Source organism: Plectropomus leopardus, chromosome 14 (genome assembly GCF_026936395.1).
Source record: "Plectropomus leopardus strain MGB_pleo_1.0 chromosome 14, ASM2693639v1, whole genome shotgun sequence".
Taxonomy (NCBI): Eukaryota; Metazoa; Chordata; class Actinopteri; order Perciformes; family Serranidae; genus Plectropomus; species Plectropomus leopardus.
In genome coordinates, this window is record NC_142189.1 from 16184319 (window position 1) to 16199563 (window position 15245).

The following is a 15245-nucleotide window of genomic DNA, read 5'->3' on the forward strand; positions in this document are numbered from 1 at the left end:
GCTGCAGGTCCAGTAGAGTGGATCACACTGATAATCAGCCCAGAGTGGATTTGCCCAAAGAGGAGCGCTACGACAAACATGACTAATATTAGACTGTAACCCTGAGGCACTTGTCTTTTTAAACTCTCTGAGGGGGGTTAAATCAGGTTTTTATATGTTATTCTGAAAATGTTTTAGGGGTGTGCATCTTATATAGTCTTCAAGGGTAAAGTCATCTAAAAACAAAATGCAATTTTTCATAAAAAAACAACAATAACAACAACAACTGTTTTTTTGTATTGACAATCATAGTTATAATATAGGCATATAAACTGAATTATCTCTGTAGGCCTACCTGTCTACCAACAATAATTCACAGTATATTGAAATAATTCAGTGAATCTTAATATGTGATTTAAAAGTTATTATTTTATGCTGGCTTTGTAGAGCAGCTCAGATTTTGATATATTTACAGAGCACAATTACAAATGACGACAAAAGTGGTGAATACTCACATTAGAGATTCATGCTTTTTAAATGGGGCTGACCATATGAATAGAAATAGAAAGAGAAATAAACCATGGACAGCAAGGACAATTACTTATAGTGCAAGAGACTTTGCACATGACATTGTTCAACTCATTTAGGGGCTGATTATCTTTAGAGAGTGTCTTTATGTGAGATAAATAGTAGTTGAGTCTATTCTTAAAACTGCTTATAAAGGGCTGGCTGTTGGTTAGTTTCCATTTGCATTTATGAATACGGTATTTACCCAGAATAATTATTACATTTACCATTTTTTAGACTTTCTTTGGGAGACTATCCGTAAAACTTGAGTTAATTCAAATGAGGGATTTTCAGTCCCATTATTCATCCAGCTGTAAATATCTTGCCAAAACTGGTGTATAACTTAGCAAGAGACAAAAAAAATGCTCGGTACATTCTGTCTTTGTCAAACAAAATCCACATGAATCTGCTTCAAAATGGAAAAATGAAACAATGTAATCTGCAGCTGGATAAATATTGTTCATGATTTTAAACTGAATTTCTTTCATCAGACATAGGTACAATTGGTCATTTTAGATTATTACATTGTTTGTGTTTTAATATTTTCTCATTTTTAGTGAATTTTACTTTTGATGGTGTTTTAAAATCAGAAAATAGGTTAGATTTTAAGGTAATTCACATCAATTTGTTGCATTTTTTTAAATCCCCAATGTATACTTCACCAGTCTTCAAATCAGGCAGTTTACTAAATACATTTGAATTCTTGAGAATATTTTGTATCATGAGTAATAAGGTAAATGGAATGACTTTACATAGTTGTTTTTTTTATTCCCTGTAGGGCAGCTTGGATGGTCCCATTTCCCAAGTTTGGCAGTCATTCTTCAATTTAAGCTGTGTTCATGAGCTTGATAACAGCAAAACAACATGAGAGTTACAAAGAAAGGTGTTATATATAACACATTGATAGCAGTTTTGCATACTGACTGTAAATAAAGATTTTCTATATTTACAGTACGGTTTCACCCTCAGACTTGATGCACCAGTTGCACAGTCCCTAAAACTGGGCTACTAAAATATTGCTTTAATACTTGACTAATACTGATAATTAAGTTTTTTTAACTACAACTTACACATACTATGCATTAATTAATCACTACATTAAATGTAAGGAAAAAAAATGCAATATGTGAATTAGATAAAAAAAGGTTATTGTCATCAACCAAAAATGTATTTTCCTATACCTTTTTTGCATTCATGACGTCGACTCTGCAACTTGTGCACAAAATTTTGGGGAATTTCTGAGAAGTTGTTTTGACATGAGGTTCATTAAAGTTTACCCAGTCGGAAACGTATTTTTCCGATTATCCAAACGACACGTAAATGCAACCACAGTATGTGTTTCATCGGTGAAGGTCGTGTGCCACAATTAGCGATGTGTTTTATCATCTACAACAAAAATGTAATAGTCTGCTTTCAAAGAAAAAAAACGACTTTATACGCGTTATGCCCGACCCCGGCGGTACACGGTTTAAAACCAAATCGCTGGTAAAAACATAAAAAATGCACATGGAGTGGTCCTTCAGTAGGCTAAATGGCTAACTGCTAACGGTTAACCTAGCTTGTCAGTAAAGACGCCTTTTTTGGTTTTTGTATGTTTATTTTTATTCGGAAAGGTTAGTACCTGGTCAAAGAAAAACTTCTGGGATCTCAAGCATCTTTCAGCGATGATTACTAAACACGAAAGGAGCAACACATCGCGGTAAAATTGGGCTTTTTTTCAGAGCTAACATAGCTAAACAGGCTAACTGACAAATGGGGAACACAGCAGCACCTCAAGGAGAGCCGGTATGTGCCAAGCTCAGTTATTATAAAGTGTTTATTGTATTATGTGGTAAAATGGTTGGAAATTATTATCAGCTAAATGTAGATACATTGTGCAAGTGGCTGCTAGAGTTGCTTTACTCACTAGCCAAAAAACAACAGTAATCTATTGAGTGGTCGTAGGGTTTTGGATCATATGGCAACAGTTGCAGGAGGACAAAAGAGTGAATTTTCAACTCAGGTGGGAAATATGAAATAGTGCATTTTATTATTTTATAATTATTCCAGGTTTGGCATCTGTCAAAAGTAGTTGTTGCCCCACCTAAACTACCAGTGCACACAAACCCACTGTAACTGCACACAAACCCACTGTAACAGCTACAGATGTGGATGTAACTGCAGAGGTGTGTTTTGCTGTGGCAGACTCTGCCAGCTGGAGACACCTAGGCTTTGTCCCTAATGAAATAACCCCTTCTGACAGATGGCAAGTACCACTTTCCCTCTGTTGCATAATTCAAACTGACCTCTCTAATTGGACAATGATTCAAGTCATCAGTGGGTGGGAGAAGGTCAAACTTGTCTGAGCAAAATCCTGGTTGAGACTGAAGGATTTGTTTATCCCGAGGAAAAAAAAATATCAAAGTAAAAATACATTGAACCTGAGAATACATTATTAATCTACAAGAGTCAGCTACAAGATTAGACTGCCTTGATGCATAAATGATGCTTAAATTCGACAATGATGTTGCATTAGTGTCTGAATGTTTTAGACTTAAACTTGAAAATGAGGTTTAGGACTGAATGTCAAATGTATTCTTAATCCTCACACTGAAGCAAAACTCTTTGACCTAAGCTTGACCTAATCTATGCGACCCTGACCCTAATCCTGAAGGATATGGGTCAGGGTCACAAATCGCAATGGTTAGGTTGATTATACAACATGTGGAAAGTGTGCAAAAGAGGACACTCAAAACTTTGTTGACACACATATAGGTAAAGCTATTTTTTGTTACATTCACCAAGGTAGGTGAAGTCTTGTAAAAAAAAAAAAGTCCTCACAAATGTCAGTGTGGGTGTGCCATGGCGTCTTTCAGTGTAAGTATATATAAGGTGGTTCTATGAGCTTCTCAAACCCACTGAGATGAGAACAGTCTGTACCTGAAGTTATCCTGTTGTCAAGTGAAAAAGAGATCAATAAACATAACTTTTTTTGTTATGCTTTACAGAGAGGAATTAATTTCTGTGCTTCAGCAAATCTTCTGACTTATAAAATCATAATAATCAGTCTTGCATTAACTCAACAAATTGTTAAAAACAAAATATGATTATATTAATTATATGTTGTGACTTCTCTCATTTCAACTGAGAATAATGTCCAAATTTATGTTTCTTGTTTTTTTTTTCCTGACAGCAATTTTGCATCATAAAATCATGTTTAGAGATACCACGTTTGACCATATTCCACCACCTGCAGAAGAGCTATTATCCTGACCTCTGACAAAGCATCGGAGGAAGGTAAGCAAAATGGATCGCTCAGTAATCAACACATCACAAAAAAATATACATAAATTATACCTAAATACATGTGAGTTTAATTATATAATCTTGGATTAAGTGCATGTGTAGGCTTTCTGATCTAAAAGATATATTTCATGGAATTTAGCTTTTTTTAGACTAATAATAAACTAGGTTCACCAGCAAAAGTGTATAGAAAAAAAGGAGGGAAGCTGCTCAGTGCAAAAATGTGCAAAAGTTAATTTGCTCATATTCTCATTGCCCACACAATAACTATTTCATATAAGAGACGTGAATACACACACACACACACACACACACACACACACACACACACACACACAAACAAACACTTCAAAGTAGGGCTGGGCGATATGGAAAAAATCAGATGTCACAGTATTTTTGGGTATCTCTATAAATATTTCAAATATATTATTGGAATGACAATTGGTGCTATCACAAAATGTTAAAACAATGAGATTTTTGATAAATAGTTATCAGTAATGTTGTATATATTGACTAAGTGGGTAATGGCAAAAATAAAACCGTCAGAACAGTTTGGTAAATTAGAAATCACTTTGCTTGAGTGCTGCCCTTAAAAGCAGGAAAAGACAACACTTATGCCACATTTAGATATTCAAAATCTAATCTGACACATAAGCTGACGGTGGGATGTTGGTCAAAGTCAGGCTGTCAGTGAGTGTTTGTTGCCCCAGTTTTTGTGATTTCTCCTGCACCATTGGCCCTTGTCAGCCCTTGCCAGCTTTTTTCCAGCTGATTCAGCATGTTGAATCGGCTCTGGAGCCCAATGGTGAATGAAATCACTCTTAATTGACAGTTCAGTTCAGCGCACAAGAAGAGAAATGAAAGTGAAGAAGAGTACAACAAAGGGCTAAAGTCAAGAGGGTGTGAGTTAAAAACAAACTTGTTTTTTGAGGTAAGATTATTTTTTCAGTCACTGAGCTCGTAAGCAGAAACTGTTTGTAATTGTTTGTGTTGTTGTTCACTCGCGCATGGTAAATATCATTTGCTTTTTCAAAATCAGTCGTGTAATATTCATATGTTGCTGAATAATCCTGCTTCAAAATGTGTCACTCTTAATGGAGCTACAATCATTAGTTAAAGGTTCAGATTACTGTGTCAGAACGCAGCCTGGGTGGATTATGTTGCTCTTGAAGAAGCTTATTTACTGCAGCAAATTGTTAACAACCAACAAGGGCGGCTAATCCTCTTCACAGCAAGACGTGAGGGTGGAGACTTACAAATGGAGACTTCCCACCCTGATACACCGTAACAGGACAGGCCACACATACCTCCATTGTCACCACCACCACCCAAAAAGACGCAGAGGGAAGAGAGAAGACGAATAGAGACTGTCCTGATCCTGCTTTTTTTCTGTGAAGCAAAGTAAAAAACACTTTTTAATGGGACAAACAAGGGATAATTGAGCACTAAAAAGACACCTCAGGATGTGGAGTTGGGTTATTTGTTCTCCATCTCACAGATAACAGTGCAGAAAATGGAGGAGGAGGATCAATCACGTGCATCTACAACAGCCAGAACACAGGAGAAAGGAAGCGGCAGGGTTAGATGTACAGTCAGAAGAGAGGCCCAAACTTGGCTGTGCAGCTCGAGTAGGAATGAGGCGCTTTGTGTTTGGTAGCTGGGTCAGCACAGAACAACACTACAACCCTGACCACACTTGGCACCCAAAATCGCTGGCCTGAGAGGTACTTATTTGCTGTGGGCACCCGGGAGGGAGGAATCTAAACAGAGGCAGAGAAGAGGGAGAGTTCGAGCAGTCGGACAGTGACGTGCAGAGGCGGATAAGAACACACAAAAAGTCAGGGTGTCATTGAGAAACTTTGGGGAGTAGTTATCAGGTTTAGCCTGGTTGGCAGATCCCCAAGTTTGTTCAGCTGACAGATGAGGGTCCAGAAGGTGGCTAACAGGATGAGGCCGGGCGGCCACGTGGTCCCTTACGGATTACAAGCAGCAAGAAGAAGGTAAAGAGATTAGACTCAAAACGGAGCCTGCTTTTTTAACCTCGTCACTCTTGTCACACTGACAGCGTAGAAGAAAACTCCCGAGCCAAAACTCCATCCGTTCACCGTCTCTCCTTCCTCTACCTTCTCTCCTCCCTCCCTCGCTCCCTCTGCTCATCCACCCATGCAGCCACCTCGCTCTGCTACAGGGATCCAGCAGCATCCAGGAACTAACTAACTGAGCTGGAGCACAGATAAAAGTGGACCTTTACCTGCTAACAAGCTGAAGACCTTGTCAGCCCAGATGAGGAGACTTTCACACACTCCGCTAATGGATTTAAGATAAAGAAATTCTGGATTTTATTGTTGTTTGCAACTTTACAAATGACAACTGCGGGCTTGAAAACCACATAAAGTAGCCCATCATGCTTTTGAAGTCAGGACTTTTCCTCACTTTGTGTCTGTTTACCCTCCAAGCTAGTCGAATCAAAGGTAAGAATCCTGTAGGGAGGCTGGCTTTCCTGTTAACACAGTTTAATTTTTTCTCTCAGTAATTGCCTTTTGTATTATGATTGGAGAGAGAGATGTTTGTTTTCAAGCAGAAGGTTTTAGTAGATGCATGTTTGCAAGTTGCAACAATGAAACTTTACGGCTGCACTTTTAGCAAGTATAGAAGCAATTCTGTCAATAACAAAGTAAACTACACACCTGCATCAAGAAGGACCAAAATTTGGAAAATGAAAAAGACGATTTATTCCTCTGTGCAAAGACCTTCCTGCAGGTTTCATATCAATGAGGTTGTACTGCATGACAGGAGACTTGTAAGAGGTGGTGATCTACCTCAAGGGCAACAGGGTTTTTCAATTTAAACAGCGTGTGACTGCTGTTTAAAGATCTCTGTCTGCAAATTACAAAATGTTAGCTCATCCCCCACCGGATCTTTTTTAAAATTCTTTTTTTTAAAAGAAAAAATGTCAAGCAGTCAGCGAGCCACTTTTTCAGGTCATGAATATTCACTATGAATTAAATGGGCTGAGACGTATAATAGATGTTCACCGAGAAAGATAGCAACATTTCACCAGTGATAACATTTGCGTCCGCACTGGTTGTCTTGTTCAGTGTGATGTGCCCGGGTGAGCTCATTATCCTGAAGGAAACAAAAGCCATTCTGTTCCCAGTGTCGCAGGACGCTAATCTTTTCTGGCTTGTAATTCCGCTGCAAGGCCTTTCTGCGGCTGCACCGGGCATTAAGGCCCCGCTCAAACACTCCCTCCTCTCGCTCAGGCCCTCGTGTCTCTACATGTGCAAGTCAGGCTTCAAGCTTACAGATTTCCAAAAACCCATTTAAATGCTGTCTTGCTGGCATGATTATTAATGGCTTGCACGCATGATTTGGCTAAATTTCAGGCTGCCTTCTGACCTGCTGGAATGGAAGTGGAAAGTTTGTCGGTTGAATGGGTCCGCCTGACAGACACTAAACTGGGGGATATTTGCACACAAAGCTACAGGCTGCAATGTCAGTGCCCACACATTCTTTGCATGTTCTTGGTGTCGGGCCAAATTTGGATTTGCGGAAAACAATATTGTTCTTTGTAGAGGTTATTATATACGTGTAATACAGCGATTAACACAGTTACTTTTTTTCTTCTTGCTCTACCATTTATGTCAAGCAAAATATCAATGAACGCCTGTGTTTTGGGCCTTTCATTCAACTCTTTACGTTTAATTCTAAATCCTGAATGACTGGTAGCACAGCAGGTATGCACAATCCCACTAGAACACACAGGAGGCAGACACAATGTCAACAACCATACCTAAAAATGTAGCGCAACAACCACCACAAACTGACCTTTAATATTTCTGAAGGGTCGGTCTAAGCAGAAAACATTTCGAGCTTCAAAGGTAGTTTGTTTGTTAGCATTCCCCGAGCTACTACATAACAACATACAGTATATTCATGCCAAAATGACATAATGACAAGGCAGTGTGAGTTTTAAAAACACCCTCACATTTAGGTGTTTTTGATCGCTTTGATTTACGCCATAAATAACACATTATTTTCGCATGTTAAGAAGGTCAAAGCCACTCAGTGAACTCTCTTCTTACAAAATGTAGGCCATTTCAGCGCTCTTCTACTGTTAACTTCTCAGCTTTGGTCCCTGTTTACATCCTGTAAACTACTGCATTAACACACATAACAGTAAACAAACTCAAACCCATCCATAATGTTTATGTTGTGAAGTTTGAGACGGTCGAAACGTCACCAACACCGGCTGGCTAACTAGCGAGGTAACCTAACTATGTTCCACGCACAAGTGTGACCTTATCTTACCTGATGTGTTTAATCCAGCTGCTGGTCTTGTGATCAGCCAGGAAGCAAAAGGACGAGTAAGACCTGTTGCTTGCGTGAGTACATCCCGAACACACAGCCATCGTAGCTTCAGAGAGAGAGAGTTTCATAAAATAATTTAATTTATTTTTTACATCGACAGACATCATATGTGCAACTCATGGCATAATTCAAATAAAATCAAACGAGTATTTGTCTCTTGCCTTAAACTACTGTACATATTTTTTTTCCGAAATAATGTTCCATGGTGGTCCACCAGAAGGGGGGTAACTTCGCCTGTCTGGGATGCGTCCACGCTTCCACATTTATTATGTCGATAATACAACACAGTACAATTACATGCCACATCACTTTTAACAAAACAAACACAGTGACACAAACAATAATATATCTGTTAAACGATTAAAATGGCATCATGTTCATCACATAATTATTGTTTTTGTTTTTAATGTCATCATTATTGTGACCATAATTAATTATTACTTTCATTATTGGTAAATATCTCAATTATCAACTTTGATTAAAACATAGTACAATTCAATCTCCCATAGTCCAAGCTGATCTTTACTCTTTTGTTGGCTTTTTTTTTTTTTTTTTGGACCAACAGTTGAAATCCAAATGTATTTCAACATTATTTTATTATTTAGTTAGTTATTAGTTAATGTTGCAGGGTTAATGCGTTGCATTGCATTAGCTCGTACATGTTTTCATGACATTGTGTCCTCTAATGAAGAATGAGAAAAACACTTGTAGGATGTAGGATGCTCTTGCTTGACATTCTCTGGTCTCTTCCTTTATTGTTCTTCTTCTGCTGGTAGTCCAGTGTTCATCATGTTGGACATGATTATGTTTTAGTTCGCACAACTTAATGGCTATTGTGGAGAGGTGTATTAATGCACCAAGATGTCCCCCCTGTCTTGTTTATCTTCACAGAAATGCAGCTTTCAGCTAAAAGCTGCATGTCTGGTGCCAGTGTAACCGTGATTATATTGTTTACACTCAGTTGCTCTTTATTTTTCTGCCACCTCCATTCAGTTTTCTAATCCAGAGGTGGCACAGTCTATTATTTAGGTCCGATGACCTCAAGTCTTTGTTTTGGGGCTCATAAATCCTGGCTTATTGTCTTAGAAAGTCCTCTGAGGTTTGCCACCTGGCGTCACAATGAGTCCCTTTCTTTTGAAATAGCTTTATTCAATGGGGTGACTGTGTTGGAGAGTGTTGACTAGCACACTGGCTTGTGATAAGGTGTGGAATTACCTTCCTGAAATGCCTCACCGGGGTGGCTGAGCTTGTTTTCTTTACTAAGGTGATCAGAGAACGAGTCCAGTTTTCCTCATGTTTACAGCATCTCAATGATGGAAATTGTCCTGTTTATGTCTGTTATTGCTTGAATGTTTTCGTGTAGTGGAATTGTTTCTGTAACCACTGAAATCAGCGGGAGATCCACCTGTACCTAATTTTAATCTCTTTAAGGTTTGCTGTGCACGCACGTCCTTTTTCAGCTGTAATCCTCATGTGTGCATTTCTGCACATTCACACCTGGACACAGCCCAGCACAACTTCATCTGCACTCTGTTGGCCACTGAGCAGCTTCAGTGATGCCATGTGGGGTCATGCTGCCCAAGGGCATCTCAGCAACTGTTCCCCAGGGGGGAAGAGTGTTACTCATTTGCTTTCGCCACACATCTGTGCACTTTCTAAGCATTCAAAATGACAACCTTCCAGTTACAAACCAGCTCCTCAAAGCTTCAGGGCCCAGACGTTTTTACACTACAGTGAATTCAGAAGCTCATATAACTCATTGCACCTTAAAGGGATAAAAAATCACACATACAAAGGATTTTTTGACTCTCAGTGTCCCTCTGTGGATAACTTTTTTACTGCAAAGCCAGAAGCTATTTATAGGCAGTGGCTGAGAAAGCAGCAGTTAACTTACAGTAAGAGGGCTGGACAGATGCCATTAGGTAACTTGTTGGATTAAGTTTCTGTCAAATTGAATACTCATCAGAGGTAGTTGGTGTTAACTGCCTGATTACTGAATGCACACTATAAGACTTACAAAAGTGAACATTTAAAGGCAACTCAGTTTTACACTTCTACACATCAGGGAGACTAGCAAGTGACACATGAAAAAATGTGCTAAAAATTATGCAGTAGAGGCTGCAGAAATTTACATTGAAGTGCTAAAACAATGGCTCACTGTCTAAAAGCATTGGATCCTACTCTTCCGCTAAAGCAACTCGGTAGTGTGTTTCATTATTGCCACAAAGATCATGTATCCACAACCAATTTCATAATACAAGCTTTCTATCCGTTAGAAAGTCTCTAGCCAAATAGACCAAACCACCGCGTTGTTGCACCAACAACAAGCAGTTACGGACAGACACCTGGCAATTCATTTCAACGGCAGAGATATGTGAAAACACAAGCTTGTTTATTTTTGTTGTCATTTTTAGCAGTAACTGTAACATTTAAAGATACTGTATAACTAAACACGGTGCTTTGACCTGTCTGATATTTCTGCTGTGCTTATTTTGTGTTGCTTTGCTAACATCTTTGATAAACAAAATCTACCTGCTTAAAAGCTAAGCAATGTACTGCAGTGTGTAAGGGCAGCAGCAACACATTTATTTTAAAAATCAATATTGTACGCTATTGGAGTATTTTCACTGCTTTACCTTACACGCTGGTTAATTGAGGGAACTGTAGACCAGCAACTCTCGGACTCTGCGAAAAAGAATTACTGTTGTTGTCAATGGAGTCTGGTGGCTTTGAGATAACCTCATCAGAAACGGCTGTCTGACGGCACATGAAAGCGTTGAAAATATTTTAATTAAAGCTTACACTTAAACTGATATAGATTTTTTTGTGGGCCTTTTATAGGTGTCTAAAAACAAGCCAATTAAAGCAGCGTATGCTCAGGGCCGTTTCAATTTAAGTACGTGACACAGGGTTTTCCTACCCGGATTATAGTGAAAACATCACTGTGACGCCATCAGGGTTGTTGCTGTTTCCATGAGTATATCTCCCTGTGACAATTAAATAGATATTATGTGTAAAATTAGCTTAGGTTTGCTTGTGATCACCCAAACTTAGTTTTGTTGCCTGAAAATAACATTTGTGCTTTTGCTTTTATTCATAAGGGCAAAGGCAACATGTTTTAAATGATTATCTGCTTATGACAGATGAGCAACATTTTTGTGTTTGCATCATTTATATATAATTAATTGAATTGTGAGACTGTAAATATTGCAGTTTCCAAAGAACACCTAACTAATGCAATCTGTTCACCTTAATTTACTTCATGTGAGTACTGTAAAAACAAGATTACATTTCCCCCTAAACTTACATCTTCACTGACTGCTCTTGCAGACCTTCATGACCACGGTTTTTCTGGACTCAGGGATGTGAAGTACCGACACTTTCTAGAAGCCTCCAGACCGATCAGACACACCACAAATGTCAGAGCAGTGCAGGACAGACATCGGACGAAGAGGTCGGCGCTCCTCACCACAGGGGTCAAAGTGTGTCCCCAGGAGACGATGAAAGCAGTCATCGGCAGCCATCGGGCCTATTACAAGCTCAGAGGTAAACTTTTAGACTTTGATGTGAGTTAATTTTGCAAAGAACTTTTTTTAAGTTTCACTTCCTGCATAATTATGACATCTTACAGTGAAATGAATAAGCTCTTCCTAAAATATTGACTTTGTGTCAAATGAGAATAAAGCTCTTAGACAAACAGTTGGCCAAAGAGCTTTCTGCTTTGATGTTTTTTGCAGAACTTTTTGTAAAGATGAAAAAGATATTATAATCCTCTCAAATGAGTATGATTCTAAATCTTATAAATTAACGTACATACACATACATGGCTTAATATAGATGTTATTTGTATTAATTGTTTAGAGCCTGGTGACATTGACATGATGCACTGAAGCTGTTTTCTTCAATTTAGGGACACACACACCGCAGCACTTGATATAATGAAGTTATATGCAAATATTCTTTGTCCAAGAGAGATGAATTGTGGTTGATTTAAGAGGCAGAGATTGCCACCTTGACTGTTACAATGGCTGAGTATTACAAATTGTTCCACAACAGCTGCTGTGGCGTATGATTCTGAAATGAGGCAGATTAATTTGGTGTATTGGAGGTAATCGCTTCTCTCCAGAAATGAGTTTGTCAGAGAATAAATTTCCCACAGGCATCAAGATATTGGACAATGTGGAGCTTGTTTCCCCCACAGAGGCAGATAAAACATACTGTAGCTTCAGGGGCTCTTTGTGCTCATGATTTTAATATTAAGAAAAATGTCATGGACATACAAAACTTAATGGTTATACGGTTTGACATTTACTGAAACAGGCGTTCCTGCCTTTTTGTGCTGTCCCGTATATATCATGTTTCATATATTGTGTGATTTGTTATAGTATTGTGGCACTGTAGGCTGTAATGTGCTGTATGTGAAACTGCACTGTTTGTCTGAGGGGTAATGCCACGTCTAGTCATTGTTTTTTTTTGTTAACACAAGATTAGATGGTATCAAAAATTTATACTTATCTGTGAGTTTGGAGTTCTGCAAAAAATCTAAAGAAAACATTCACAAAGTTACACCGCATCTCTTCAGTTTGTCAGGAAGCGATCTGGGAAGCGTTTCGGATCTTCCTGGACAGAGTCCCAAACTCGGAGGAGTACAGAGCCTGGCTGTACACCTGCCAGCATGAAAACCTCTGCATGGACGACCTGGCCCAGAACTTCAGCAGCTCTCAGGAGCATCTCGACATGGTGGCCAGAGTGAGTCTGCATCTGAGATATCTTTATTGACAAGTTGACTCTTATGGCTTTTATATATTCATAATCCATGGTTATTGTTTTTGTTTCCAGAGAGTAGCTGAGCATGCTGAAATTGATGGGTATGTGCTAATTTCCTTGTTGATTTTGTGCTAAATGTGAGTTTCCTGTTTATAATACACGTTTAAACCAATTCATGTTCACTGGGAAAAAAAAGGTCTGTTTTTAAAAGTGCAAAGTGGTAATTGGTTAATAGTTATTGTTGTTTGCATTTCTGGAGAAACAAAAAGAGAAACAGAGGAACTATTGACACCTCTGCTCAAAATGTTCTTAGCCACCCCAACCATTACAAAAATGGGAATATTTGGAAAAATTTAATTGGTTTTAAGGCTTCTTGCAGAGTTCCCATGGACATGGAGAAAACTGGAATAGTCATGCAAATCCACAGTCTCGTTCTCCAGGCCTGGGGAAGTCATGGAATTTGTATAAACCTTGATAGTTTTGGAAAAGTCATTGAATTTTGTTGTGTGCAGTCAAATTGTCACATTGTTCCGTGCATAACGTTCCACATAATGTGACATAACAGTGAATTTATTTTCTGTTGTTGCAGACGTGACGCACGGTAGAGCTAACATTAATGTGTGATGAATTGCTTACCATCATGCATGTTTTTTGTTTTTTTTTCCCCTGCATTCTGTCTCTTCATCCATGTATGTGGACAGTTGTGACAGTGTGATTTAACATGTTTTTGTAACTATGCCCCCACTGCTTCTTTTAAATTGTACAACATTTTTGGGATGTTGCAATCGATATGGACAGTCTGGGGTGTTCAGTGCTCACTTGGAGCACCAATTTGCACTTCGGTTTTATTTTTAATGCTCTAAAAGTAGTGAGTGGTAGTTCGAAGGTGTGGAGCCTTCCTTTTTCTTCTTTTTTTTTTTAACAAATTACCCTACTATACAGTTTTATTTTTGTTATATGTTGTGGATGCTCATTGAAATGATATTATAGGTCCTTGAAAAGTTATGGAAAAATTTTGAAATTTTGTCCATCAAAACATATGGAAACCCTGTTCTCACGCAAAAAAAAGTCAAATCCCTGTTCTTGACAAAGTCTCGGAATTAAGTGCAGAAAATTAATTAATTCATTGTCATCTTACCATCTTACCAATTTCTTAAAAAAAATCTTGTATTTTTTCCAGAGTCATTGAAGAAACCACAGAGCCAGGAAGGGATTGTGAGTTGAATGCTGACGCACCAATACAGTTCAATGAAAGCCTCTGAAATACTTTTTGAAGTAAGCAGCTAACAGCATCTTAAATTAACTAGTGGTTTGCTGTTTTGTCTCAGGCACCTGGACACCCCCACTGATTCTACTACCAACTGGGGCTGACCTGGTGAGTTAACCCACAAAGTTTCAAAATCAAATTATTCAGTTTTGAATGTTTAAAAATCCAAGCACACACACACACACACACAATCAGGCAGCACCATAGTCTAAAAACATAATTTGGCTTTTTTTTCCAGATTGAGGAGAACCCCAACATGATAAAAGAGAACTATGAGGAGTACATTATCGAGTTCAGAGTCACCATCGTGGACCCGGAGTACAGCAAGCTGCTCAGGGACCCCGAGGCAGCACAGTATGATGACATCACACAGGAGCTCACAGACAAGGTGAGAGCCTACCAACTGTTTACCAACTCACAGTAAATGTTAGCAGTCTGCTTCACTTTTCTACAAACACAGATAGCCTGAATGCAGAGCTGTGTGGTTTTTTTTTTTAAAGCTTTTACTGAGGAGGATAAAACCCTGAAAGTCTACAGGAAAAGAACCAAGTGGGATCTTTTTGTATTGTGTATCTTGTCACCTGCAACCTCTTTGTTTAAAAAAAAAAATCCTTAAGTACAGCAGTGTTGTATTGTTATGCAAGATGCCTTACAATGAGATCAATGTGATTTCCAGCTTCTGCAGCATTGTATTGTTCAGCGTAAATCTCCCCCTGATTGATTTAACAGCTTTAAAGTGGCAACCAAAGGACTTTAGGTAAGACTTCTAAATGACCACAAGCCTGAAATAGTAAGATCTAATCATATAGATTATCTCTGACTAAGAAGGCATTGACTGAGGCTCTAAACACAGCACTTTAGAGTGACTTCTGTTGGTATTAAACCATCAGTATATAATTTACCTTTTAAAGAACTGAATGTTAGTTTTTAAAATTAGAAGATACACACTAATGTATTTTATTCATATTTTCACAAAGATTTCACAGAAATTATCGCCCTGTTTGTACATCAG

General features: G+C 38.5%; 1 protein-coding gene across 8 annotated transcripts in view; it reads left to right on the forward strand.

The window, feature by feature from the left end:
• The first annotated feature begins 5533 nt into the window (after positions 1 to 5533).
• impg1b (interphotoreceptor matrix proteoglycan 1b) overlaps positions 5534 to 15245 on the forward strand; it is a 28967-nt gene continuing 19255 nt past the window's right edge. Inside the window, exons 1-8 of one of the 8 annotated variants that reach the window (XM_088087951.1) lie at positions 5542 to 5828; positions 5998 to 6299; positions 11530 to 11745; positions 12782 to 12948; positions 13039 to 13067; positions 14147 to 14181; positions 14295 to 14341; positions 14472 to 14621. In XM_088087951.1, coding sequence (XP_087944077.1) covers positions 6233 to 6299; positions 11530 to 11745; positions 12782 to 12948; positions 13039 to 13067; positions 14147 to 14181; positions 14295 to 14341; positions 14472 to 14621 — 711 coding nt within the window. In that variant the 5' untranslated portion in view covers positions 5542 to 5828; positions 5998 to 6232. Of the gene's footprint in view, positions 6300 to 11529; positions 11746 to 12781; positions 12949 to 13038; positions 13068 to 14146; positions 14182 to 14294; positions 14342 to 14471; positions 14622 to 15245 lie in introns of all 8 variants that reach the window. The other 7 variants (XR_015778801.1, XM_088087956.1, XM_088087953.1 and 4 more) reach the window with 7 other exon arrangements.